The 25,746-nt window shown below is 43.6% G+C and overlaps 1 protein-coding gene across 2 annotated transcripts; it reads right to left on the bottom strand.

Annotated features, from left to right (window-relative positions):
- Nucleotides 1-1,607: 1,607 nt before the first annotated feature.
- Nucleotides 1,608-25,746, bottom strand: LY96 (lymphocyte antigen 96). 2 transcript variants are annotated; one of them, XR_011389097.1, is made up of 6 exons: nucleotides 25,480-25,746; nucleotides 16,280-16,369; nucleotides 10,048-10,176; nucleotides 2,558-2,610; nucleotides 2,245-2,323; nucleotides 1,608-1,736 (listed from the first exon to the last, which is right to left on the bottom strand). XR_011389097.1 is itself a non-coding variant. In NM_001082787.2 (5 exon segments), coding segments are annotated over 5 exon segments (483 nt in total). In that variant the 5' UTR covers nucleotides 25,592-25,656; the 3' UTR covers nucleotides 1,613-1,637.

Raw genomic sequence — 25,746 nt, 5'->3', positions numbered from 1 at the left:
GGCACCCCATATCAGAGGGCCACTTTCAGTCCTAACTGTTCTACTTCATATCCAGCCCCCTGCTAATGTACCTGGGAAAGCAGTACTTGGGTATCGGAAAGTAACAGAAAGTCCAAGTACTTGGGTCCCTGCTAGCCATGAAGGAAATCCAGGAGTCTGGTTCCTAGCTCCTGGCTATGGCCTGGCCCAGCCCTTATTATTTCAGGTATTTGGAGAGTGAACCAATAGATGAAATCAAGGGCACAGGAAGGCGGTGGCCAGACTCCATGTGGAATGGCTCCTCCGCGATTCCACTTGGCTCTGCCACTGCCCATATCAAGCGCAAGGGGTACACTCCACATGTCTGCTGAGAATTCTCTGAGGGACTAACCCTGAGCTGAGAAAGATCAATACCTGGGCATAAAGTATTGGAGTTCCAGTTCCAGTCCTGATTGCTTTGGTCCAGTCCATCTCCTGGCTAACAAGTCTGGGAAAGCAGCAGATGATGACCAAGAACTCGGGTCCCTGCCACTCATGTGGGGGACAGATGGATTTCCAGGCTCCTGGCTTCGGCCTGGCCCTTCCCTAACTGTTGTGGGCATCTGGGCAGAAGGCAGGGCTCTCTTTCGCTCACTCTTCTCTCTCTCTCTCCCTCTGCCTCTCCGTAGCTCTGCCTTTCAAATAAATAAAAATAAATCTGTAACAAAAGAAAATGCTTTATTACTGAGACTGAGGGGCCCTGGAACAGGTGCAGGAAGGTAGGTCTGGAGACTGCAGAGCACCTCTGGTAACCCACCACAGAGTGGCTGCTTGCAACAGAGACGTGGAAGGAGTCAAGGGCTGTCAGTGCTGCTATGGCTTGGGTGTGGGTGTGGGTGTGCTATGGCTTCAGTGTGTTCCTCAAAAGTACACATGTTGGAAGCTTGGTCCTCTGTTGTTAGGAGGTGGTGGAGCCTCTAAGAGGTGAGACCTCTTGCAAGGTAGTTAGGTTCCTAGAGGACACTACTCTCAAAAGGGATTAAGGTACCTCAAGTTTTTTTCTTATAGCAATGAAAATGGTCTGATATAGCTACTTGTGCAAAAAAAAAAAAAAAAAAAGTTCTAAGTGAAGAACTGTATTAGCCATGCTTTTTCTGTTCCGCACTCTGATGTTCTGGCATCCAGGGTCTTGCTGACCCTGCAGGAACAGCCCCCACCAGCGCTAGTTAATCGTCAGACACAGTCAATGATGTACTCACCTGCTAGCACACCTCTCATAGTCAGACCAACCAATGCAGAGCCCACACCCCCAACCACCTCCTCTTTGGGGCTTCTGCACTCAGAACCACTCTCCACCTGGGGACAGCCCTTCTGCCCCAGAGCCAACTAGTCCATCTTAAACCTGCTGTCTCTGCCTGGCCTATATATACCCATGGAAAACAAAATGAGAGATCTCACTGTATTTTCCCCCCTCCCTCCACCACCTGACTGACCCTGGTGCTTCCCTGGGTGGCTCTGTGTGATGTACCACACCTCCCGTTTCCAGGAATAGATGAGTATAAACTTCCTCCTCTATGCAATCATTCTCATGTTTTCATATCTGACCACACCTGATTAAAACAAACCCCAGATACTGTTAAAACAACACCTTTGAAAAACAAAAATAGGACCCATTTATTCTAATTGACACGTGGGTTGTGTATGATGGTAAAATTCAAGCAAAAGATCATTTCTTCAGCACTCCCAGCTATGGCTTCTACAACACATCTGTATTGTCCCTGAAATGAAGAAACAGAAATAGAAATAATACAAAATGTTAGGTGGTATTGTTTCAAAGCCTTCTATGAGAAATGTTCTTACTACCAGAAATTCATTTAAAGTGAGCTCATCAGCACTTTCTAATTTTCCGATAAGATGAAATATTGCATGCCTTTGACCTCAGTGAGCATACAGTCCATTTATTTTCCAATTATAAGATGATTTTTTTATAATTTCTAAAAACTTAGCTTAAGAGGTTTCCAAATGCTAGAATCATTTGTAACAACATAACTAAAGAATATGTATTACTAAAATTTATTTTAAAATAGTCACCAAAAGTGACACATGTAAAATTTCATTGCTAAGTACAAAACACAAATACCTAGGATTACAACAGAAGTTATTTTTACAAAGGTGGGAATGTCCAGACTAAATTATATTAAATTAATATTAATATAATTAAATTAATTAATTATATTAGTTGATTAAATTATATTGAATGAACAGTAACTATAGGGAGTTACTGACCTCAGGCACTGATTGCCTATTGCCTTCATGGGAAGACCATTCAACAGATTAACAATTTGCATTTGTATTACTTTTAGCTCTGTAGTTAGAAGGAGAAAATAAAATGAAAATAAGCTATCTTTTGTGCAATTTCTCCATATTCTATAGAAAGAAGAAATACCAAAATAGCTAATATCAATAAAAGTGAAAAACATTCTCAAATGTCTTAATTTGAAACACTATTTTTAGAAGATGTGACATGCTTTTCTCAAGTTCTTAACACATCTGTTACTGCAAAAGGTTAAGAAAGTATAAAATAAGTCTTGAATAATACCTTAGAAAGCCGTATGCCCTTGAAGGAAAATGGTACTGTTGTATTCACAGTCTCTGTATATGAAATACAAAATGTTATTGGATATCATTCAGTGATTTTGGGGGGTAGTATAGAATGCAACTTTATTGGGGGACATTTAGTACTAACAGAGGTACTCCCAAGCAAAACTGTAGAGAAATGATCAGCCATACACCCTGATGACTATCCTTCTATGGCTTCCTCTGTGTCCCAAAGCCTCTTTCCATATCAGCCCATATCTCATCCCTTAGAGGATGCAAAATTCTTAAGGCCACTGATCTCAATAACAAATGAAAGATGAGGCTGGTGCCGCGGCTCACTTGGCTAATCCTCCGCCTGTGGCGCCGGCGCACCAGGTTCTAGTCCCGGTTGGGACGCCGGATTCTGTCCTGGTTGCTCCTCTTCCTGTCCAGCTCTCTGCTGTGGCCCGGGAAGGCAGTGGAGGATGGCCCAAGTGCCTGGGCCCTGCATCCGCATGGGAGACCAGGAGGAAGCACCTGGCTCCTGGCTTTGGATCGGCGCAGCACGCCAGCTGAAGCGTGCCGGCAATAGCGGCCATTTGGGGGGTGAACCAATGGCAAAAGGAAGACCTTTCTCTCTGTCTCTCTCTCACTGTCTAACTCTGCCTGTCAAAAAAAAAAATGCTAATATGCTTCATTCCAAGTTAAACAAGGACATGTGCATTTTAAACTGTAGCTTTCAGAGATATTGCTACACATTTAGCTAGGTATAATAGAGAAGAATCTTCCTAAAAGTGGAAGAGACATTTCAGAGGCAGCCAGAATACTGAAAGTCCTTCCAATCACACCACCTGAGAAGCCTGACTAAGAGTTTAGCCACTATTCACATGCACAGCCATTGGCCTGACCCTGCATAATCTATGGTGCAGGAAGAAGAGTAGCTAGTCAGAAACAACAAAGTAGAGAACTTAGGCAGCTAGGAATAGAAAAATAGAAATGCTTTGAATATCAAACAAAGCAATAGTAACAAAAAATGCTTGCTTTTAATAAGATAGACAAATACAAAACTATAGTAATTATTGTTCTCTGAACTGGCTGAAGACATTCCTTAACAGTAAATGAATAGATTGTATTTGCATGTGTTTTCTATTTAAGATTTATTTTATTTATTTGAAAGGCAGAGTGTTGAGAGAGACAGAGTCAGAGACAAAGACATCTTCTATCCGTTGGTTCACTCCCCAAGTGTTCAAAATGGCCCAGGCAGAAAGCAGTGGAAGATGGCCCATGTCCTTGGGCCCCTGCACCTGCACGGGAGACCTGGAAGAAGCTCCCAGCTCCTGGCTTCGGATCAGCACAGCTCCAGCTATTGTGGCCATCTGGAGAGTGAGCTAGCAGATGGAAGATCTCTCTCTCTCTGTCTGCCTCTCCTTTTCTCTCTGTGTAACTATGACTTTCAAATAAATAATAAATCTAAAAAAAAAAAAAAAATGGCCCAGGCTGGGCCAGGCCAAAGCCAGGAACATGGAGCTCCATCCAGGATGCCCACGTGGGTGGAAAGGGTCCAAGCACTTGGGCCATCTTCTACTGCTTTCTCAGGCACATGAGCAGGAAGCTGGATTGGAAGCAAAGCAGCCAGGACTCAAACCAGCACTCCCACAAGGAATGCCAGTATCACAGGTGGTGGCTTAACCTGCTGTACCACAATGCCAGCTCCTACATTTAAATTTCTATTCTCACAAATAAACATTTCTTTATTTACTTCTGAATGTGTCCTTATTGAGAGTGCTAACACATTTTTTCTTGAACTTAGTGCAATCTTATCTACATGATCTTATGATGTGTGATTCAAGGCCAATCCAATTCTAAAATATGATAGTCCAACAGATATTCATTGAAAGTCTACTACAGGGGTTGGCACTGTGGTGCAGCGCATTAACGCCCTGGCCTGAGGCGCCGGGATCCCATATGGGCACTGGTTTAAGACCTAGTTGCTCCACTTCTGATCCAGCTCTGCTATGGCCTGGGAAAGCAGTGGAAGATGGCCCAAGTCCTTGGGCCCCCGCACCCACATAGGAGACCAGGAAGAAGCACCTGGCTCCTGGCTTCGGATTGGCGCAGCGCCAGCTGAGGCAGCCATTTGGGGAGTGAACCAATGGAAGGAGTACCTTTCTCTCTGTCTCTCTGTCTCTCTCTCTCTCTCACTGTCTATAACTCTACCTGTCAAATTAAAAAAAAAAAAAAAAAGCATGCTTTGAAATATCTCCTTATTAATAAATTTGTTTTTCCAAAAGGGGGAATGTTAGTAAAATGGTGCAGTCTTATCTGTGGTGCGATCTATGCCTCGGATGCCGTCTTAGGCACTGGCCCCGTCGCCACATCGTACAGTAAGCTTTGGTCCTGCCCCCTGGCCCAACCACTGGTGTCAGCTCCACCACCACTCTAATGCGATTCACTGCTCCTTCTTCCCTGCCCCAGAAAAGGTTTAACAGGAGCTGTTTCCAAACACGTGCTCTTTGATCTTTCTTACACTTTCCTCCTCTCTCTTACCCTCTCATCATCTCCCCCGGGGCCTGGGGCCTGTCGGGCTTTCCCACCCAACAATAAACCTTTCCTCTAAAAAATAAATAAATAAATGTGTTTTTGCAAGGAACAGATATGTGTGTGTTTATAAAAAGTGGTAACAAAAAATGGTAACATTATGGCTAACTTTTATTTTTGCTCATCCATATTTTCTAAATATCACATCCTAAAGATATATGATTTTTGTACCAGCAACAAAAGTTATTTTTAAACTAGGTATGTATGGTACTTGCAAATTTGACTCTCAGGCTTCAAGGGTCTCTTGATACAGCCATGCTTCTTAAATCAGAGTGTTCTCCACTCTAGGCCCACATACGCAGTTGCCAGATGGACGTGTTTATTTGAATGTTCCAAAATTACTTTGAGCTCAAAACACACATAGACCAGAAGTTGTTGTCTTGCTCTTTAAAATCAGCCCCTTCCTTTGTATGCACTGCCTGGGCCAGTAGCAGCTCCATACATCCCCAGCCCTGAAGTGGTGCTTGAGTTTACCTCATCTTTGCCTGCCTGCCACACCAAATCAGTTGGAAATGTCCCGCCAGCTCTTGTTTCCAATGCACTTTCTTCTGTCTCCTTCTGACTGCTCCCGGAACCACCATCTTTGCTGAGCCCTTATGGGTTCACAAACGCCATCTGGCTGCTCTTCCTCCACCCAAGTTTTCTGCCTCAGCCAATCTCCACCCCTTCCATGTGGACACTAGTTCTCTGCAGAAATGGAAATCTTGGTGGGTCCTCCCTCCCAACTGATGGCCAATATTTTGCATGTGACTTCCTTGCTCCTCCTGCCCCCTTTTCTAGGCTCATATGCAGCAGTTCCCCAAAAGCACTTCAGCTTCAGCTACAAAAACCACTCTCCAACTACACCACATCCTTTCGTGGCTAGACGTTTGCCTGAGCCATATCCTCTCCAGGGAATGTTCTTCTACCTCACTCTCCGACTTTCTTGGATTCAGATTCTAATAAAATACTCTGGGAAGACTTATTTGAGTTTTCTTGCCACAGTTAGTTGATAACTGTACAATTAAAATTAATAGCATGTACTTGTATCAGCACTGTTTATAGTTCATTGTAAGTTTTGTTCCAGAGATGACCTTTCCCAGGACAGGGAGATATTCTGAGGAAGGTCCTACCATCCAACTTCAGATCATGAGAATCCAAATCATGATTTGCTCCAATAAGGTTCAAAATCCAAGGGGTCTTCGAACAGTGCACGGAAAATATGCATAATCTCGTAATTCCATTTTCCACAAACTTTTTTAAAGACTTATTTATCTATTTATTTATTTATTTAAAAGGAAGAGCTACAGAGAGAGAGGGAGAGACAAAGAAAGATCTTCCATCTGCTGGTTCACTCCTACAAATGACCACAACAGCCAGGGTTGGGCCAAGCCACATCCAGGAGTCAGAAGTCTCCCAGGTGGGTAGCAGGGACACAACCACTTGTGGCATCTTCTGCTGCTTTCCCAGGCCATTAGCAGGGAGATGGATCAGAAGTGGAGCAGCTGGGACATGAACAGGTGCCCATGTGGGATGCTGGCATCACAGGTTGTGGCCTAACACAATACACCACAACGCTGGCTCCTTCCACAGCCTTTTTTCTTTCTTTGTAAAGATTTAATTATTTATTTGAAAGGCAAAGTGACACAGAGGCAAAGAGAGAGAGAGGTCTTTTTTTTTTTTTTTTTTTTTGACAGTCAGAGTTAGATAGTGAGAGACAGAGAGAAAGGTCCTCCTTTTTCTGTTGGTTCACCCCACAAGTGGCCGCTACGGCCAGCGCACTGCGCCGCTGCGCTGATCCGAAGGCAGGAGCCAGGTGCTTCCTCCTGGTCTCCCATGCGGGTGCAGGGCCTAAGGACCTGGGCCATCCTCCACTGCCTTCCTAGCCACAGCAGAGAGCTGGCCTGGAAGAGGAGCAACCGATACAGAATCCAGCGCCCCAACTGGGACTAGAACCCGGGGAGCCGGTGCCGCAGGCAGAGGATTAGCCTAGTGAGCCACAGTGCAGGCCTGAGAGAGGTCTTCTATGTACTGGTTCACTCCCCAGATGGCTGCAACAGGCAGAGCTGCACCGATCCAAAGCCACGAGCCAGGTCTCCCACGTAGGCACAGGGGCACAAGGACTTGGGCCATCTTCAACTGCTTTCCCAGGCCACAGCAGAGAGCTGGACTGAAGGTGGAGCAGCCAGGACTCAAACCGGCACCCATATGGGATTCCGGCACTGTAGGAGCCGCTTTACCTGCTATGCCACAGTGCTGGCCCCTCCATGGACTTTTAAAAATATCCCTGCATATTTGTAGAAGGAAGAGATGGTGAGAGAAGAAGCAGGCAGAGACCAGGTTGGGTCTGACAAAAATCTTAGATCTCAAGAAAGTAAACTTTGAAAATTTAGAAAAAAGGTAATCATAATCTCACAGAGATCATGTGATATAACTGTAAAACAGTTGTACAAAATAAATGTACTTTTTTTTAATGACAATCTTCCAAGAGTATTTTTCCCAAAGAAAAAGCATGGCACAGTGAAAAGTGTGTGGTTTAAGAGGCAAGGGCTGCCCTCTTCTTAGTTCTCCAGATGATCCAGGATGCATTACTGAACAGGCGTCAGCCTCATTAGGCAGAATAACAGGACCTTAGGCAGCCTCCTTAGGCAGAACAGTAGGGGCCGAAGCTGTGGTATACCACATAAAGCTGCCACTTGTAGCATCCCAAATAGGCACCTGGCTACTCCACTTCCAATCTAGCTCCTGGATAATGTACCTGGGAAAGCGGCAGAAGATGGTGCAACTGCTTGGGTCCCTGAACCCACATGGGAGACCCAGAAGAAGCTCTTGGCTCCTGGCTTCATATCAGCCCAGCTCTGGTCTTTGTGGCCATTTGGGGAGTAACCAGCAGATGAAAGATGGACCTCCCCTCCTCACCCCACTTTGTAACTCTGCCTTTCAAATAAATAAATAAATATTTAAAAACTAAAATATAACCAGGAACAGCCACATTCCTAATCTGAGCACTATAGTTAGCTTTTTTACACACATTCACTACCCATGTAAGAGGGCTTCACTCTCCCCATTTTATAGATAAGGAAAATGAGGCTGCGAGAGGTTAGCTAACACTCTCAAGGTCATATTGTTGGACAACATCTGTCATAAAAATAAACAAAACATAAATAGTGAATTTTTAAAAGTTTAAAAAATGTCTATTAGAGCAGCATTGTGATGCTAGGCTTCTGGCCCAGGCCCAGTTGTTGCAGCCATCAGGGGAGTGAGCCAGTAGATTAAAGACTTCTCTCTCAGTTTGTCTCTCTCTGTGTCTCCTGCACCAACCCTATCATTCTGCCTTTCCAATAAATATACAAATAAATATTTAAAAAATAATAGGCCGGTGCTGCGGCTCACTTGACTAATCCTTTGCCTGCGGCAGCGGCACCCCGGGTTCTAGTCCCAGTCGGGGCGCCGGATTCTGTCTCGGTTGCTCCTTTTCCAGGCCAGCTCTCTGCTGTGGCCCAGGAGTGCAGTGGAGGATGGCCCAGGTCCTTGGGCCCTGCACCCGCATGGGAGACCAGGAGGAAGCACCTGGCTCCTGGCTTCGGATCGGCAAAGCACGCAGGCTGCAACGCACCAGCCATAGCAGCCATTTGGGGGGTGAACCAACGGAAAAGGAAGACCTTTCTCTATGTCTCTCTCTCTCACTGTTTAACTCTGCCTGTCAATAATAATAATAATAATAAACTAGGGGCTGGTGCTGTGGCACAGTGGGTTAACACCCTGGCCTGAAGCGCTGGCATTGCATATGGGTGCTGGTTCAAGACCCAGTTGCTCCATTTCCAATCCAGCTCTCTGCTGTGGCCTGGGAAAGCAGTAGAAGATAGCACAAGTTCTTTGGCCCCTGCACCCACATGGGAGACTCAGAAGAAGCTCCTGCCTCCTGGCTTCGGATAGGCGCAGCTCCAGCTGTTGCAGCCTTTTGGGGAGTGAACCACTGGATGGAAGACCTCCCTCTCTGCCTCTCCTCTCTCTATGTAACTCTGACTTTCAAATAAATAAATAAATCTTTTTTTAAAAAAAGATCACTTCATCTCATTTAAAATAATAATAATAATAATAAACTAGTACAATCCCAAGAAAAGTAATTTAGCATTATGTAAATAAAAAAAAATATGCAAACCATTTAATGCCATAAATCTTTCTAGGAGTTATCCTTAACTCTTCTCCCAGATAGAATAATATTCAAAACTAAAATATAAGAAAAACCATATATATATAAGTATATTTGTATATTACTTATAATAGTGAAAATACATAGAAAAAGGAAAATAAATGTCCAATAGGAGGATGATTAAGTATACTAGGGCATACCCATTAGGGAAAATGTTTCACTGTATTATAGTTTTACCCTGATTACTAAACCATAGGTAGAAGCTATTCAAAGAAATGAATAAACAAATTTTTAAAAAGGGAAAAAATAGGGCCAGCATTGTGACACAGTAGGTTAAGTCTGTGCCTAAGTCACAGCATTCCCCATGGGCACCAGTTTGAGACCTGGCTGCTCCACTTCCAATCCAGCTCTCTGTTATGGCCTGAGAAAGCAGTGGAAAATGGCCCACGTGCTTGGGCCCCTGCACTTGTGTGGGAGACCTGGAAGAAGCTCCTGGCTCCTGGCTTCAGATCAGCGGAACTCCAGCCATTGCCTCCAATTGGGAAGTGAATGAGCAGATGGAAGACTCTTTCTGCTTCTCCTTCTCTCTCTGTGTAACTATTTCAAATAAATAAATAAGTCTTTAAAAAAATAAATAAACTGCTAAAAGCAAACCTTTAGATGGAAATGAAGAATTATTATCAGAAAAAAAAAAACTTCAGGTTTTTGGTGTGTCTAATTTGTACAGCTTGCTTATAAAGAATTACTTTCTATTCCAAAAGTAGCAGGCACTGAATGCTTACCTCCCTTCAGAGCTCTGCAGAAAGAATACACATCATCAGATCCTTTGCAGATAATTTCTTTGCGCTTTGGCAAATCCATGGAGTTGACAGATATATAGAGATTCAAATATAATTGATTCATGTCTCTCCCTTAAATAGAAAAAAATCTCATTGGCCCCCAAAGAAGACACTCATTTATACAGAAAAATATTTGTTATAAACTTAAAATGTGCCCTGTGCTTTTTCTGAATAATTTCATTGCATCATTACAATTACCCCTAAGGCAGGTATTATTATCCTGGTTCTGCAGATGAGAAAACTGAAATTCCAAGAAGTCCAGTAGATTGCAATCAAAGAAAATGTTTCACAGTAACAACTATGTATGCTATGCCTAAAATAGAAGAAAATTTGTAACTTGAGAAAAATATCAAATGAAAACATAAAATTTCCAATTACAGTCACAGTTCTGCTAGAAAATTCAAAAGAAAATAAAGGAAGTGAGGACAATCAACCCACGTCAACATTTTTAGCTTTGATAAAAGATTTCTTGGAGAATAAAATTGAATCTTTTGATGAAAAATGAAATGTATAGCTTTTTAAAAAATTCTCTCATGATCTATTATCAATTAACAAGGAAACTTCAAGACATTGCATTTTCTGAACTCTTCCAGATTATTTACCTGGCCCAAATGTAAAAGATGCACAATCATTTTTATAATGAAAGAAATTATTGTGATCATTACCTCATTGAAAATATTTTGTTAATAAGGTCACTGTGCTTTTTTTTTAACAGAAAGCTTTTATTTAATAAATATATATTTCATAAGTACAGCTTTAGGAATATAGCAGTTCTTTGCCCCCATACCTGCCCTCCCACCCCCACTCCCATCCCACCTCCTACTCCCTCTCCCATCCTATTCTTCATTAAGATTCATTTTTAATTGTCTTTATATACAGAAGATCAACTCTATACTAAGTAAAGAGTTCAACAGTTTGCACCCACACAGACACACAAAGTATAAAGTACTGTTTGAAGACTAGTTTTACGATTCATTCACATAGTATGACACATTAAGGACAGAGGTCCTACATGGGGAGCAAGCGCATAGAAACTCTTGTTGTTGATTTAACAATTGACACTCTTATTTATGATGTCAGTGATCACTTGTGGCTCTTGTCATGAGCTGCCAAGGCTATAGAAGCCTCTTGAGTCCACAAACTCTGACATTATTTAGACAAGGCCATCATCAAAGTGAAAGTTCTCTCCTCCCTTCAGAGAAAGTTACCTCCTTCTTTGATGGCCCCTTCTTTCACCAGGATCTCACTCACAGAGATCTTGCATATAGGTCCTTTTTTGTCACAGTGTCTTGGATTTCCATGCCTGTAATGTTCTCACGGGCTTTTTAGACAGATCCAAATACCTTAAGGGCTGATTCTGAGTCCAGAGTGCTTTTTAGGACATTTGTCATTCTATGAGTCTGCTGTGTGGCCTGCTTCCCATATTTGATCGTTTTCTCCTTTTTAATTCTTCCCATTATTATTAGCAGATATTTGGTCTTATTTATGTGATCCCTTAATCCTATCTTCATGATCAGTTATGAACTTAAACTGATCACTTTAACTAGTAAGATGGCATTGGTACCTGCCAACTTAATGGAATTTGGAGTCCCATGGCAGGTTTTTAGCTTTACCCTTAGAAGTAAGTCCGAGGGACCATGTGCCGAACTGTACATCTCCTCCCTCTTTTATTCCCACTCTTACTTTTAACAGGGATCAATTTTCAATTGGATTTAAGCACCTAGAATAATTCTGTGTTAAGTAAAGAGTTCAACCAATAGTATTAAGCAGAAAAAGATAATACTAAGAAGAATAAAATATAAAGCTGTTCCTTGACAGTCAGGACAGGGGCCGATCAATTCATTGCTTCTCATAGTGCACTGTGACTTATCATAATAATTGAAAGATAATTTTTTTTTAATTTTCAGGGGTGGGTATTGTGATGTAGTGAGTTAAGCTGCCCACCTGCAATGCCAGCATCCTGTATCAGAGCACTGGTTTGAGTCCTGGCTTCTCTGCTTCTGATCCACTTCCCTGCCTTCCAAATAATAAATCAATCATTAAAAATTTCTTTCATTTATTTGAAAGAGAGATGGAGACATAGACAGATCTCCTATCCACTGGTTCACTCCATAAATGACTGTAATAACCAGGGCTAGACCAGGCCAAGTCAAGAGGCTGGAACTCAATTTGGGTCTCCCATGTGGGTGACAGGGACCCAAGTACTTGAGCTATCATCTGCTGCCTCTCAGGGTGTGCCCTGGCAGGAAGCTGGGACTTGAACCAGGAAGTGAGTGTCTCAAGTGTCATCTTAACTGCTAGACCAAATGCTTACCACAGCTTTTCCATCTTGAACTTGAACTTGGCTGTGCTTAACAGAACTGCCAGCTCCAGCCTCAGAATTCTCTTTGGAGTTGGTGCCACCACTCTCTTCTGGTCTTCTTCCATCCTCTGACTCCACCTCAGTCTTTCATCTCCTGTTTCTTTGGGTTCCTGCCTCTATTCTCCTCAATTTTTACTCTTTATATCCTCCCTGGCTTTAAGTATTCCATAAGGTGATAATTCCCAAATCATCTTTACTCTTGACCTTTATCCTAAACACCTGTCCCAAATATGCATACAACCTCTCAGCTCAAAATCTGCAGGGCTGCTGCTGTGGCACAATGGGTTAAAGCCCTGGCCTGAAGCACAGGCATCCCATATGGGCACAGGTTCTAGTCTCAGCTGCTCCTCTTCTGATCCAGCTCTCTGCTATGGCCTGGGATAGCAGAAGATGGCCCAAGGTCTTGGGCCCCTGCACCCACGTGGAAGACCCAGAGGAACCTCCTGGCTCCTGGCTTCAGATGGGCGCAGCTCCGGCCGTTGCGGCCATCTGGGGAGTAAACCAGCGGATGGAAGACCTTTCTCTCTGTCTCTTTCTCTCTCTGTAACTCTGTCTTTCAAATAAATAAAATAAATCTTTAAAAAAAAAAAAACTGCGCAGTTACCTTCCCAAAAACAAAAATGTGATTTCCTTCTTTTCATTACCAAGTCAGCACTAGATTTTCCAGTACCACTGTATCTTACTAGCCTCCTTTTCATCTCCATCACCACTGCCTTAACACAGACTCTCATTACTCTGAGTCTAAAATACCAGCAAATTTCCTTCCTAATTTGTTCCCATATCTCTACTTTCATGCCAGGATGTGGAGAAGACCACCACTGAATCTGTTTCAAATAGCAATTCCACGGCCTACTTCATGGACTTCAAACAGAACTTCTCCAACACCAGGCTGTATGCAGAAATTGAAAAGCTGTTTTCAGAAAGAATTTGTGGAGAAATGGGGACACAAGACTGTATCAGACACTGTGGTTCTGGCAACAATGAAAGACAAAGGATCTTGTCCCATCTCTGCATGAACAAAGCAAGATTCCAGTCTCTAATTACTCCACGTAAGGAAGTCTTGCATGGACGTCTCAATGGTTCATATCTTGAGAAGCTCTTTGGCCTTGGAAATGACTGTGAGTGTGTTAGTCATATGAGCAAAAGTAATGATGAGGAAGCACTTCTGTCATTCCTCGAGTTGGGGATACCAGTGTGATATGTATAGGTGTAAGAAATGAGAAGCATGGTGGCCATCACGTGGTCACAAATAGAGCTGTTTTTGAGTTCATCAACTTTGAGAAATAACCTTGAGGAAGGCTTCTGACCTAGATTTATTATTTATTTATTTTTGGTTAATTAGTTAATAACATACAAACAATTTATTAACAAGGCTATGAAGTCTTAAAACAATAATTTCTATTCCTAACCTATTTTTGGTTCAGTTATACTTACAGCCTTTATTGAATTTAAGTAAAAATAAAGCCATAAAAAATTAGGGTTCATTTCTGTATATATGGTCCATACTTTATACTAATTGACATTATGGTATATTCTAGGGAAACTTGGGTCATAATTGCAAGGCACTATACAAAAAATGGCCAGCGCTGTGACACAGCTGGTTGATGCCCAGACCTGAAGTGCCAGCATCCCATATGGGCACTGGTTCGAGACCTGGCTGCTCCACTTCCCATCCAGCTCTCTGCTGTGACCTGGGAAAACAGTAGAAGATGGGCCGAGTCCTTAGGTCCTTCCACCGCGTGGCAGACCTGGAAGTAATTCCTGGCTCCTAGCTTTGGATCAGCTCAGTTCTGGCCATTGCAATCATCTGGAAAGTGAACCAGCAGATGGAAGACCTCACTCTCTATCTCTTTCCGTGTGTGTATGTGTGTGTGTGTAACTGACTTTCAAATAAATAAATTAATTTAAAAAAATCTCTAACACATCTAATTCCTTCCACTTTTCAGAGAACCCTAAGAGATGACATATTGTTTTGTTATTTGGGACTGGAAAAATATAAACTTTTTCCTGTTTCTAAGAGCAATAGGCACTTGAAAACCATATTTTTTTTTTAATGCAAACCTTACTTATGCCAATCATCCAAGGCAAAAGATATCAGGACCAGAGAACAAAATCTTAGGGGAAAAAAAAAAGAAATTGTAGAGTCTTAGGCAAAAATTTAGGTTATTTCTTTTACCATTGGCCAAGAAGACGTAACAGAGTTAATCATTCTTTGCTCTGGATTATCACTAAGTCTTACTGCTATCATTTCATTCATCATACTGTATTGTCTGCACATTTGTCTCCTTTTGTAGTGATAGATTCTTAAAGATCAAGGGAATGTCTCACCAATGAATTCACATTGCCTGGCACAACACTTGAAACATAATGCCTATTTACTGAATATTTTCCAAATGAATAAATGAGTGCAGAGACAAAGTATCAAAATATAGGTTGAATAATTAGATTCAGTAAAAGTAAAACACAATTTCACTGCCTATCTTTCCTGAGTTCTCGGCTAGCTTTTTTTTTTTTTTTTTTTTTTTTTTTTGTAATCTGGATACTAAAATCAAGGGGAAATGCCCTTTAAACTTATTTATGTAAAAGTATTTTTGTAAAGTAGAAAGCAAGCACCAAATATAAGCTAGAATGTTGGTGATGATGATGATGATGATGATGATGATTAGAACTGAAATTTCCTGGGATCCCATGACTTGCACACAACAAACAAGTGCTGGCTGACCATTCTGTTTTCACAGACTCAGATGTAGCCAGTGTTACCACCACTGCTCCCTTTAGTTTTTCATTAAGCTAATAAAAAGTAGAGTCATAGAAAAGTACACACACACACACACACACTGCCCTCTTCATCTTATATTTTTCCCTAGGAAGCTCATCTTTAAGGGAAAAAAATTACTCTGGCTTGCTCACACACAGATCTTTGAATACTGGAAACCAAGCTTTACTTATCAGCAGAACAGGTAATTGTTGATGAAGGATATACCTGTGAGGCTGTTGGAAATCTCAAGTTGTATCCATCTCTACCCCCGTGTCTTTGTGTAGTCCCTTCTCCATGAGTGTAGGCTGGCCCAGTGACTTGCTTCCAACCGACAGAATACAACAAAGTTCTCTTTCATGATTAGGCTACTTAATGATTATAACGTTAATTTTATTTTCTCACTGTTTCCCTTACTGGCTCTGACAAAGCAAGAAGCTATGCTGAAAAAGCCCTCATGGCGGGAACTGACAGACTGCCAACAGGAAGGATTCAGAAACTCAACGCTGCTGGGCATGGTGGCGCACAGGTGCCTATAGTCCCAGCTGCTTGGGAGGCTGAAGCTGGAGGCTCGCTCAAGCCTAGGAGTTCTGCACTGTCAAGTGCTATACCGATAGGGTGTCCGCACTAAGTTCGGCAATGTGGTGACTTCTCGGGAGCTGGCGACCACCAGGTTGCCTAAGGAGGGGTGAACCAGCCCAGGCTGGCAATGGAGCAGGCCAAAACTCCCATGCTAATCAGAAACCGAACACTGCTAGCAATTACATGAACTTAGAAGTAGATCTTTCCCTAGTTCACCTTCAGAATGGATCCCAATCCTGGCCAACATCATGATTATAGCCATCTGGGAGGTCCTAAAACAGCACAGGTAAGCTAGGCCCAGACTACTGACCCACAAAGACTACAAGACAACAAATGTATAACATGTTAAGCCACTAAGATTATGATGATGTTACACAGCAATAGATAACTAATGTACATATATTTAGAAACAATTATTCATCATTGCTATTTCCTGAACCTTTAATTGATCTACAAAAACAAAAATTTGGACTTACTTGGAATGTAGAAAATATGCAATAAACCTTGGGTTCCCTTCAGTGTTATACAGGGCTCAACATTAATTGAAATTGGGATTTCCATGTTATCTAAATGAAATAAAGATAATTGTCAATGAATTAGTATACATCATTTCCAATAAGTATAATATTCTGAATATCAGTCCCCAAAAGATGCCCTTTGCACTAAAATTAAACCATTGGGAAAACTTGAGGGTGGTTAAAAATCTCTCTCCAGGGGAGTAACATCTGCAACAGGGAACAATGGGAGGCTCTGGACTCCTTTTGTACCCACAAAGATAAAATTTACAGACAAATTCCCTTTGTGAAACATCAGAAACTAATTGAAAGGCTTCTGAACCCCAGCAGAACACTAAATTACTCATCCAAGTTGGCAGGGAAACTTGGGACACCCTCTCTCCAGAGACTTTTTTTTTAAGATGTATTTATTTGAAAGTCAGAACTACTGAGAGAGGACAGAAAGAGAGAGATGGAATCTTTCATCCATTGGTTCACTCCCCGAGAGAGACAGAATCTTTCATCCATTGATTCATTCCCCCAGAAGGCCACAACGGCCAAGGCTGGGCCAGGCTGAAGCCAGGAGCCAGGAGCTTCATCCAGGTCTCCCACGTGGATACAGGGGCCCAAGCCCTTGTGCCATCTTCCACTGCTTTCCCAGGCCATTAGCAAGGAGCTGGATAGGAAGTGAAGCAGCTGTGCCCATATGGAATTCCAGTCTTGCCAGGTGGTGGCTTTACCACAACTCTGCCCCTCTCCATAGACTTTTACCCTAGGACAGTACAACACGATCAGATAGACATCTCCTACCTCCCAACTTCACCCAGGGGAGGGAATAAATTGGTTTGCATGTTCAGCACCCCAGTTTTTCCAATAGAGTTCCCAGAGGGGTTACTTCTAGTTGACCAATCTCACAGCTGTGATAGGTGTGGCACAGTGCAGCCACCCAGGGAAGAATGATGGCACAGTAGACATCATTGGTATTCCCCTCTGCTTGGCACAGAGTGAGTAGAGGTAAAATACCAGTTTTCAGCTTATGCTAGGGAGGGAAAGAGCTGATCCATCTGTCCACCATCTCAACTTCTCTGGGGAACCCTAATACCACAGTGATTGTCTCAGCAGTCCTGGTGCTCCGACGGGTCAGGTATAGCTAACTGCCTGGAGGAGGAGATAGCTGCTTGGACTGGTAGATACCAAGGCTCACTCTCCCATTCCAACTCAGTAAAAAATAAGTAGACAAATACTACAGCTGCCTGATTCTCCTTGGGAGGGAAAGAGTTGGTGGAGGCTCCCAAAATCTCTGGCCAGGCTAACTGGTGGAGACCTTTTCCTCAGTGAGACCAATCCATGACAACTGAGAGAGATGCCTCTTTTGTTTAACGTGAAGACATCAACACATAGAATCAAGGAAATGAGAAATCAGGGAGAGATATTCCAAGCAAAGAAAAAAGACAAATCTCCATAAGTGATCCTAAGAAAATGGAATTCTATGATTTACCTGACAGAAAATTTAAAATAACTCTCATAAAGATGTGCACTGGGCCAGTGTTGTGGCACGGCGGGTTAAGCCGCTGCTTGTGACACCAGCATCCCTATCAGAGTGCTGGTTCAAGTCCTGGTTACTATGCTTCTAATCCATTTCCTTGTTAAAGTGCCTGGGAAGACAGTAGAAGATGGTCCATGTATCTGGGCCCCTGCCACCTAAGTGGGAAACCTGGATAGAGTTCCTGGCTCCTGACTGGGTCAGCCCCAGCCATTGTGGCCATTTGGGGAGTGAATCAGGAGATTCAAGACCTGTGAGTGAGTGTGTGTGAGTGTGAGTGTGTGTGTGTGTGTGTGACTCCACCAGTCAAATATTTGAAAGAGCTAGAGAGAGGGAGACACAGAAAGAGAGAGCTTCCATCTGCAGGATGGGTCATCCTCTGCTATTTTCCCAGGCCATTAGCAGGGAGCTGGATTGGAATTGGAGCAGCCAGGACAAAAACCGGAGTCCATATGGGATGCCAGCTTTGCAGGAGGGGGTTTTAATGGCTACACAACACCGGCCCAAATAAATCTTGTTTAAAAAGAGGGTCACTAAGGTCAAAAGAACAATGCATGGATAAAGTAAGAATTTGAACAAAGGGAGAGAAAACATTCAAAAGTGTCAAACTGAAATCATGGTGCTAAAAACATGGTAATTGAACTTAAAAATCACTAGTGGAATTCAACATCGCACTAGATAAAAGAAAGAATCAGTAAATTCAGAGACAGGTAACTGGAAACTCTTGTAACTCTTCAGTCAGAAGAGTAACAAGAAAAGAATGAAGAAAACTTAAGGCAAGTATGGGACATTATCAAGCAGCTCCTTAAACACAATGCAAGAGTGTAAGACACAGAAGAGAAAGAGGAAAAACTACAAAAAAAAATAGGGGCCAGCACTGTGGCACAGTGGGTTAAAGCCCCAGCCTGCAGCGCCAGCATCCCGTATGGGTGCCGGTTCCAGTACCAGCTGCTCCACTTCCAATCCAGTTTGCTGGTGATGTGCCTAGGAAAGCAGCAGAAGATGGCCCAAGTCCTTGGGCCCCTGCACCTGCTTGGGAGACCTGGAAGACCTGTCTTCAGATCAGCTCAACTGCATCCATTGCAGCCATCTGGGGAGTGAACCAGCGGATGGAAGACCTCTCTCTCTCTCTCTCTCTCTCTCTCTCTCTCTCCGCCTCTCCTCTCTCTGTGTAACTCTGATTTTCAAATAAATAAATAAATCTTTAAAAAGAAAGAAAGAAAGAAATCCAAATTCAAAAAAAAAAAAAGAAAGAAAGAAAGAAACCTACAGGCCACAGGGGAGTGGGCTGATGTATTCAATGTACCAAAAGAAAACAATTGCCAACCAAGGATATCTGACAAAACTCTCTTTTAAAAACAAAAGACAGGAGCCAGTACTGTGGCATAGCAGGTAAAGCCACTGGCTGCAGTGCCAGCATTCCATATAGGTGCTGGTTCAAGTCCAGCTTCTCCACTTCTAATCCAGCTCTCAGCTAATGCACCTAGGAAAGCAGCAGAAGATGGTCCAAGTGCTTGGGCCCCTGCACTCTCAAAAGGAGACCTGGAAGAAGCTCCTGGCTTCTGGCTTCGAGTTGGCCATCACAGCCATTTAGGGAGTAGATGGAAGATTGACTCATTGATCTTTCTTTCTCTCTCTGTATCTCTGCCTTTCAAATAAATAAATCTTTTTTTTTTTTAAAAAGGACAGAAAAGGACAAAAGAACAGAGGGGCCAATGTTGTAGCATAGTGGGTAAAGCCTCCACCTGCCATGCCAGCATCCTATATGACTGCTGGTTTGTGTCCGGTTTGCTCCACTTCCCAGCCAGCTCCCTGCTAATGTGTGTGGGTCCATTACCCATTGCAGGAGACTGGAAAAAGCTCCTATCGTCAGCTTGGCTCAGCCTTGACTGCTGCAGCCATCTGGGAAGTGAGTCAGTGGATGGAAGATCTCTATCTGTCTCTTCCTCTCTCTCCATAATTCTGACTTTCAAATAAATAAATAATTTTTTAAGAAAGGAGAGATAAATACTTCCCCAGGCAAACAAAAGCTGAAGGACTTCATAACCACTAGAGTTGCTTTACAACAAATGCTATGTGTAGTTCTTCAAGTTGAAACAAAAGAATGCTAAACAGTAATATCATAATATCATAAGAAAGTATAAAAATAGGCTGGCGCTGCGGCTCACTAGGCTAATCCTCCGCCTGTGGCACCGGTACCCCAGGTTCTAGTCCTGGTTGCTCCTTTTCCAGTCCAGCTCTCTGCTGTGGCCCAGGAAGGCAGTGGAGGATGGCCCAAGTGCTTGGGCCCTGCACCCGCATGGGAGACCAGGAGGAATCACCTGGCTCCTGGCTTCGGAATGGCGCAGTGCGCCGGCCATAGCAGCCATTTTGGGGGTGAACCAATGGAAAAGGAAGACCTTTCTCTCTGTCTCTCTCTCACTGTCTAACTCTGCCTGTCAAAAAAAAAAAAAAAAAAAGAAAAAGAAAGAAAGAAAGTATAAAAAGAACTATAACCCAAAATGTATTAAAAGATGCATAGGTCAAATAGTTGTAAATTATGACAATAACATAAAGTTGGGGGTGGGGTGTTTTAGGATAGAGTTTTTGTATGTATTTGAACTTATGTTGTTATGAGCTTAAAAGAGACTATTATAAGATATTTTTGTAAGCACCAAATTTTTAAAAATAAATAAACCTATAAAAACAACACAAAATAAAAAGAGAAAGCAATCAAAGCATAGCAACACACACACACAAAAAACAACAAAACATCAATGAAATTAGCAAGAGAGAACAGACAAAAGAACTACAAGACAAAACAACTAACAAAATAGCAATGATAAATTCTTCCCTATAACTAATTACTTTTTGGGGTCAGCGCTGTGGCTTAATGGTTAAAGCTGCCGCCTGAAGTGTTGGTATCCCATATGGACTCTGGTTCGAGTCCCGGCTGCTCCACTTCCGATCCAGCTCTCTGCTGTGACCTGGGAAAGTAGTAGAAGATGGCCCAAGTCCTTGGGCCAAAGGCCCACATGAGAGATGGTAAGAAGCTCCTGGCTCCAGGCTCCAGGTGAGTGCAGCTCCGGCCATTGCAGGCAGTTGGGGAGTGAACCAGCAAATGGATCACCTCTCCCTCTCTCTCTCTCTCTTCCTCCTCCTCCTCCTCCTCTGTATCCCCTTCTCTCTCTGTGTAACTCTTTCAAATAAATAAATAAATATTTTTTTAAAAAATAATAATTACTTTAAATGGGAATAGATTAAGCTCTTCAATCAAAACACAGATTGGATGATGGGAAAGGGCTTGGTGTAGCACTTACAATGCCACTTTGGATGTGTGCATTCTATATTGGTGTGCCTAGCTTCAAATTCCAGTTCCACTCCTGATTCCAGCTTTCTGCTAATGTGAACCCTTGGAAGCAGGAGGTAATGTCCCTACTAGTTGGGTCCTTGCCACACATGTGGGAGACTTGGATCGAGTTTTGGGCTCCTGGCTTTGGTCTGGCCCAGATTAAGCTATTACAATCAATTTGGGGAGTGAATGAGTAAATGGGAGCACTTTCACTTTCTCTCTCTCTCTCTCTCTCTCTCTCTCTCTCTCTCTCCCTCTCCCTCTCTCTGCCTTTCAAATAAAATAAATCAATAAATATTTCCTTCTTAAAAGATTGATTTATTTATTTGAAAGAGTTAGGGGGGGGGGGGCGAGACAGAGAGAAAAAGAGATCTTCCATCTGCAGGCTCACTCCCAAGATGGCCACAATGGCCGGGGCTGGGTCAGGCTGAAGCAGAGTCAGGAGCTTCATCTGGGTCTCCCACGTCGGTGGCAGGAACACAGACACTTGGGCCATCTTTCACTGTTTTCCCCAGGCCATTAGCAGGGAGCTGGATCAGAAGTGGAGCAGCTAGGACACGAACCAGTGCTCATAAAGGGGATGCTGGCATCATAGGCAGTGGCTTAACCCATTGTGCCACAACACCAGCCCCAGTAAAGACTTACTAACTGGATTTAACTCAATTCAACCAGGCACTTTAGGACAGATAAGACTTTGGTGGACCTCAAAAGACTTGCATGAAACAGATGAAGGGTGAGGATATTTCAGAGAATAGTAGAAGTACAATAGAAGGGCTGGTAAAGAGGTTGACGTGTATTGAGTGGAGGGACACATGCTTGGAAGTGAGGGTCATCCTATCAGACAGCAAATCCTACTGGTTCCATCTCAGACTCCTTCCAGAATCTGATCCCTTCTCATCAGATAGCCTCCCAACAGCTCTCCTGCTTCTATTCTTGCTCCCTCACAGATTACTACTTACCCCAGTACCCTGGAATATGACTATATTTGGAGACAGAGCCATTTAAGTTGTGTTTAAGTTAAATGGAGCTGTTAGGTTGGATCCTAATCCATATAAGAGGAGGAAATCTGGACACACAGAGACACCAGAGCTGTGTGCACACTGAGGAAAGGCCATGTGCAAATGTCTTAGTCTGTAACAAATATCAGAGACTGGGTAACTTTATTTCTCACAGTCCTACAGGTTAGAAAGTTCCATGTCGCCGGCGCCGCGGCTCAATAGGCTAATCCTCCGCCTAGCGGCGCCGGCACACCGGGTTCTAGTCCCGGTCGGGGCGCCGGATTCTGTCCCGGTTGCCCCTCTTCCAGGCCAGCTCTCTGCTGTGGCCACGGAGTGCAGTGGAGGATGGCCCAGGTGCTTGGGCCCTGCACCCCATGGGAGACCAGGAAAAGCACCTGGCTCCTGGCTCCTGCCATCGGATCAACGCGGTGCGCCGGCCGCAGCGCGCCGGCCGCGGCGGCCATTGGAGGGTGAACCAACGGCAAAAGGAAGACCTTTCTCTCTGTCTCTCTCTCTCACTGTCCACTCTGCCTGTCCAAAAAAAAAAAAAAAAAAAAAAAAAAAAGTTCCATGTCAAGGTGCCAAATCTGGCCAGGGTTTTCTTGCTGTATCATCCCATGATGGACGAGCAGAAGGGCAAGAGGGACAGGCAGGGTACCAAACTCATCCTCTTATAAGGAACCCACTCTCGCAATGAGATCATAGCCCTCATGCCCCACTCACCAGTTAAAGGTCCTCTCCTCATACTATCACAACAGCAATTACATTTCAACATGGGTCTGGGAAAGAACATTCACACCATAACCTCTAGCAAGCCAAGGTAAGGGCCCAGGAGAAACCAATTGTGCTGACAGCTTGGCGTTGGACTTCCGGCCCCCACAAATATGAGAGAATAAATTTGTGTTACGACAGCCTGAAGTGACTAAAGTACTATAAACATGTGTGCCCAAGACCTTGGCCAAAAGAAAAGTCACCTCTTCTTTTTCATGAACATCATCCTTACAGCCGGGACTGAATCAGGTTGTGGTTGTCACCAACACCCTCACAAAAATAGCTGGGGCAATCAGTGCTTCCCACAGGTGACCCATTTTTATTTGACTCACTGGGTTTTCTCAGTTAGGGGAGAGAGCGATGTGGTAGTGGGGATGGCAGAGTCCTGCTTAGACATGTGCTACACTGGCTCCCAATAGTCCTTTTGTCAAGGTGGGTAGCAGGAAGGACCGTAGGGTTTTGAAACATTAGAGAGCAAGAGGTAAGATTTTCCTTCAGAAAACCAAATCAAAAAACAAATCAATTTATTGTTCCTGAAAGATTAAAAGCTAAACAGTATGAAATGTTACATCAATAAACACCATGTGACAACTGGCAGAATTGCAATGTGGAAAAAAAAAGCCAAATGGAGGAGATGGGAGCGGGGGCTAAGTGGACTGAGGTATCTTCCTAGAAGAGGGGACTGCAGAGTGATCTTGTAGCAGGGAGAGAGTTTGGAGACAAGTAGAGATGGAATTCAGAACAATCCACAATAGAAGAAAGGCCACAAGTACATGGCTGGTCACAAATCTTGTTACTTTTTTCTCATATTTTAAATATATTTTTAAAAATTTATTTGAAGGCCAGTGCCATGGCTCAATAGGCTAATCCTCCGCCTTGTGGCTCCGGCACACCAGGTTCTAGTCCCGGTCGGGGAGCTGGATTCTGTCCCAGTTAACCCTCTTCCAGGCCAGCTCTCTGCTGTGGCCCAAGTGTTTGGGCCCTGTACCCGCATGGGAGACCAGGAGAAGTACCTGGCTCCTGGCTTCAGATCAGCGCGATGCGCCGGCCGCAGCACGGCGGCCATTGGAGGGTGAACCAACAGCAAAAGGAAGACCTTTCTCTCTGTCTCTCTCTCTCTGTCCACTCTGCCTGTCCAAAAAAAAAAAAAAAAAAATTTATTTGAAGGGCAAAGAAACAGAGAAAGAGTCAGAGATCTCCCACCTACTCTTATGCCTGCCAACAACTCTAGGTCGAAGACAGAAGCCAGGAACTCAACCTGGGTCTCTCATACAGTCTCATACAGTCTCAGGGACCCACCTACTTGAGCCATCACCTGCTGTCTCCCAAGGTGCACATAAGCAGGAAGCTGGAATCACAAGCAAAGCTGGGACTCAAACCAGGCCTTCCATTACAGGATATGGGTGTCCCAATGGTTTAACTGATGTGCCAAAGGTCTGCCCTACACACATCTTGTTCTTCCACCTCAGAATCAACTTTACGTTAGCATTTGCCAGTGTGCTTCCCAAGACAGTCAATACACACTCCAAAAAATGGAATAAAATGGAAAATTTTGTGGTTAAACAGGTTTCTTTCTTGCAGAACTTCTCAGAACTCCTAGAATACTTGTATATCCCCTCCAAGTGATCAGGCTATAGATTCTTTTTCCTTCCAAAAGAATTTCAAAGAACTTGTACTTTGGGAAGTAAAGTAAACCTTTCTGAGACTGTACTTTGGGGAGTAACCTTTTAAACCTTCCTGAGCCTACTAGTGGGCTAAACATGGCAGCCAACCCATAGTGATCAACACAGTGGGAAGCACCAAACCAGGACATTTTCAGGATGTGAAGCTGTGCCTCCAGACCCTGTACATCTGTTAACAAGAAGCTGGGGGAGGGACACACTGATGGGCCTGGTTGTTAGCATTAGGACACTGTTATTTTTTTTAAAAGTAGTCAGTATTAGTGTTTCAACATGACCCTCTGCCAAAAGCTACCTCACAACAACCCTTATAAAACAGACTCTCAAATCACTTCCACTTTTCAGCTGAAAGAACTGGAAACAGAAGGGCTGTATACTTTGCTCAAGATCACACAGCCCAACAGAGCATCCAATTAGGAAGATGATTCCCACAGGCCTCAAACATCAGAGCTTGGAGCAGACATCAACTCCAGGAGGCATCCAGGCCCTTTCTATCTTCTCAGGACGGAGAACCAGTAAGTCTTGGTGCTGAGGCAACTGCTCAGAAGCAGTTACACTGAAGCTAGGAAGAACCGGAAGTTGAGCTCAAGGAGACGGTTGACTACAAAGAACAGAAGCACTTTTAGGGCAAGCACACACAGTTGAGAGACTCGGGGGTTCTCTGAGCGGTGGAGAGGACACACACACGGCAGTGACTGTTGCTCCTCCCCACACCCCCGCAACCAAGCTGGCTGCAGCAGCCACGGCAGCTCCAACAGAGACATTTCCTGTGCTCCGCAACAGCAGCGGGCAGGTTCCTTCCGAAACTGACCCTCAACGTAGTGGATGTTACAATGATTCCTTGTTGCCGGTTTACTTACCACAGTAGGTGTATGAAACAGTTGCATCAGCAGATTTGCAGACCCAATGTAGCTTCCCAGGTTCAGTAAATATGGAAGAAATCAGGGTAGAAAAAACCATAAATGTGAACATGATTCAATATGTCCAAAAGTTTAAAAATGCACGCAGGATCAGTAACTAGTCATCAGACTCTTTTTCACCTGAGTCATCAGTCACATGATTTCTGAGATCCCTTCCAAATGTTTCCTCTTTTTCACATGTGGCTCCGTGTGAAATATTAGCACTTC

Source organism: Oryctolagus cuniculus, chromosome 6, assembly GCF_964237555.1.
Source record: "Oryctolagus cuniculus chromosome 6, mOryCun1.1, whole genome shotgun sequence".
NCBI classification, from domain to species: Eukaryota; Metazoa; Chordata; class Mammalia; order Lagomorpha; family Leporidae; genus Oryctolagus; species Oryctolagus cuniculus.
The sequence above is the reverse complement of the archived record's forward strand: the minus strand, read 5'-3'. Positions and strand labels throughout refer to the sequence as shown.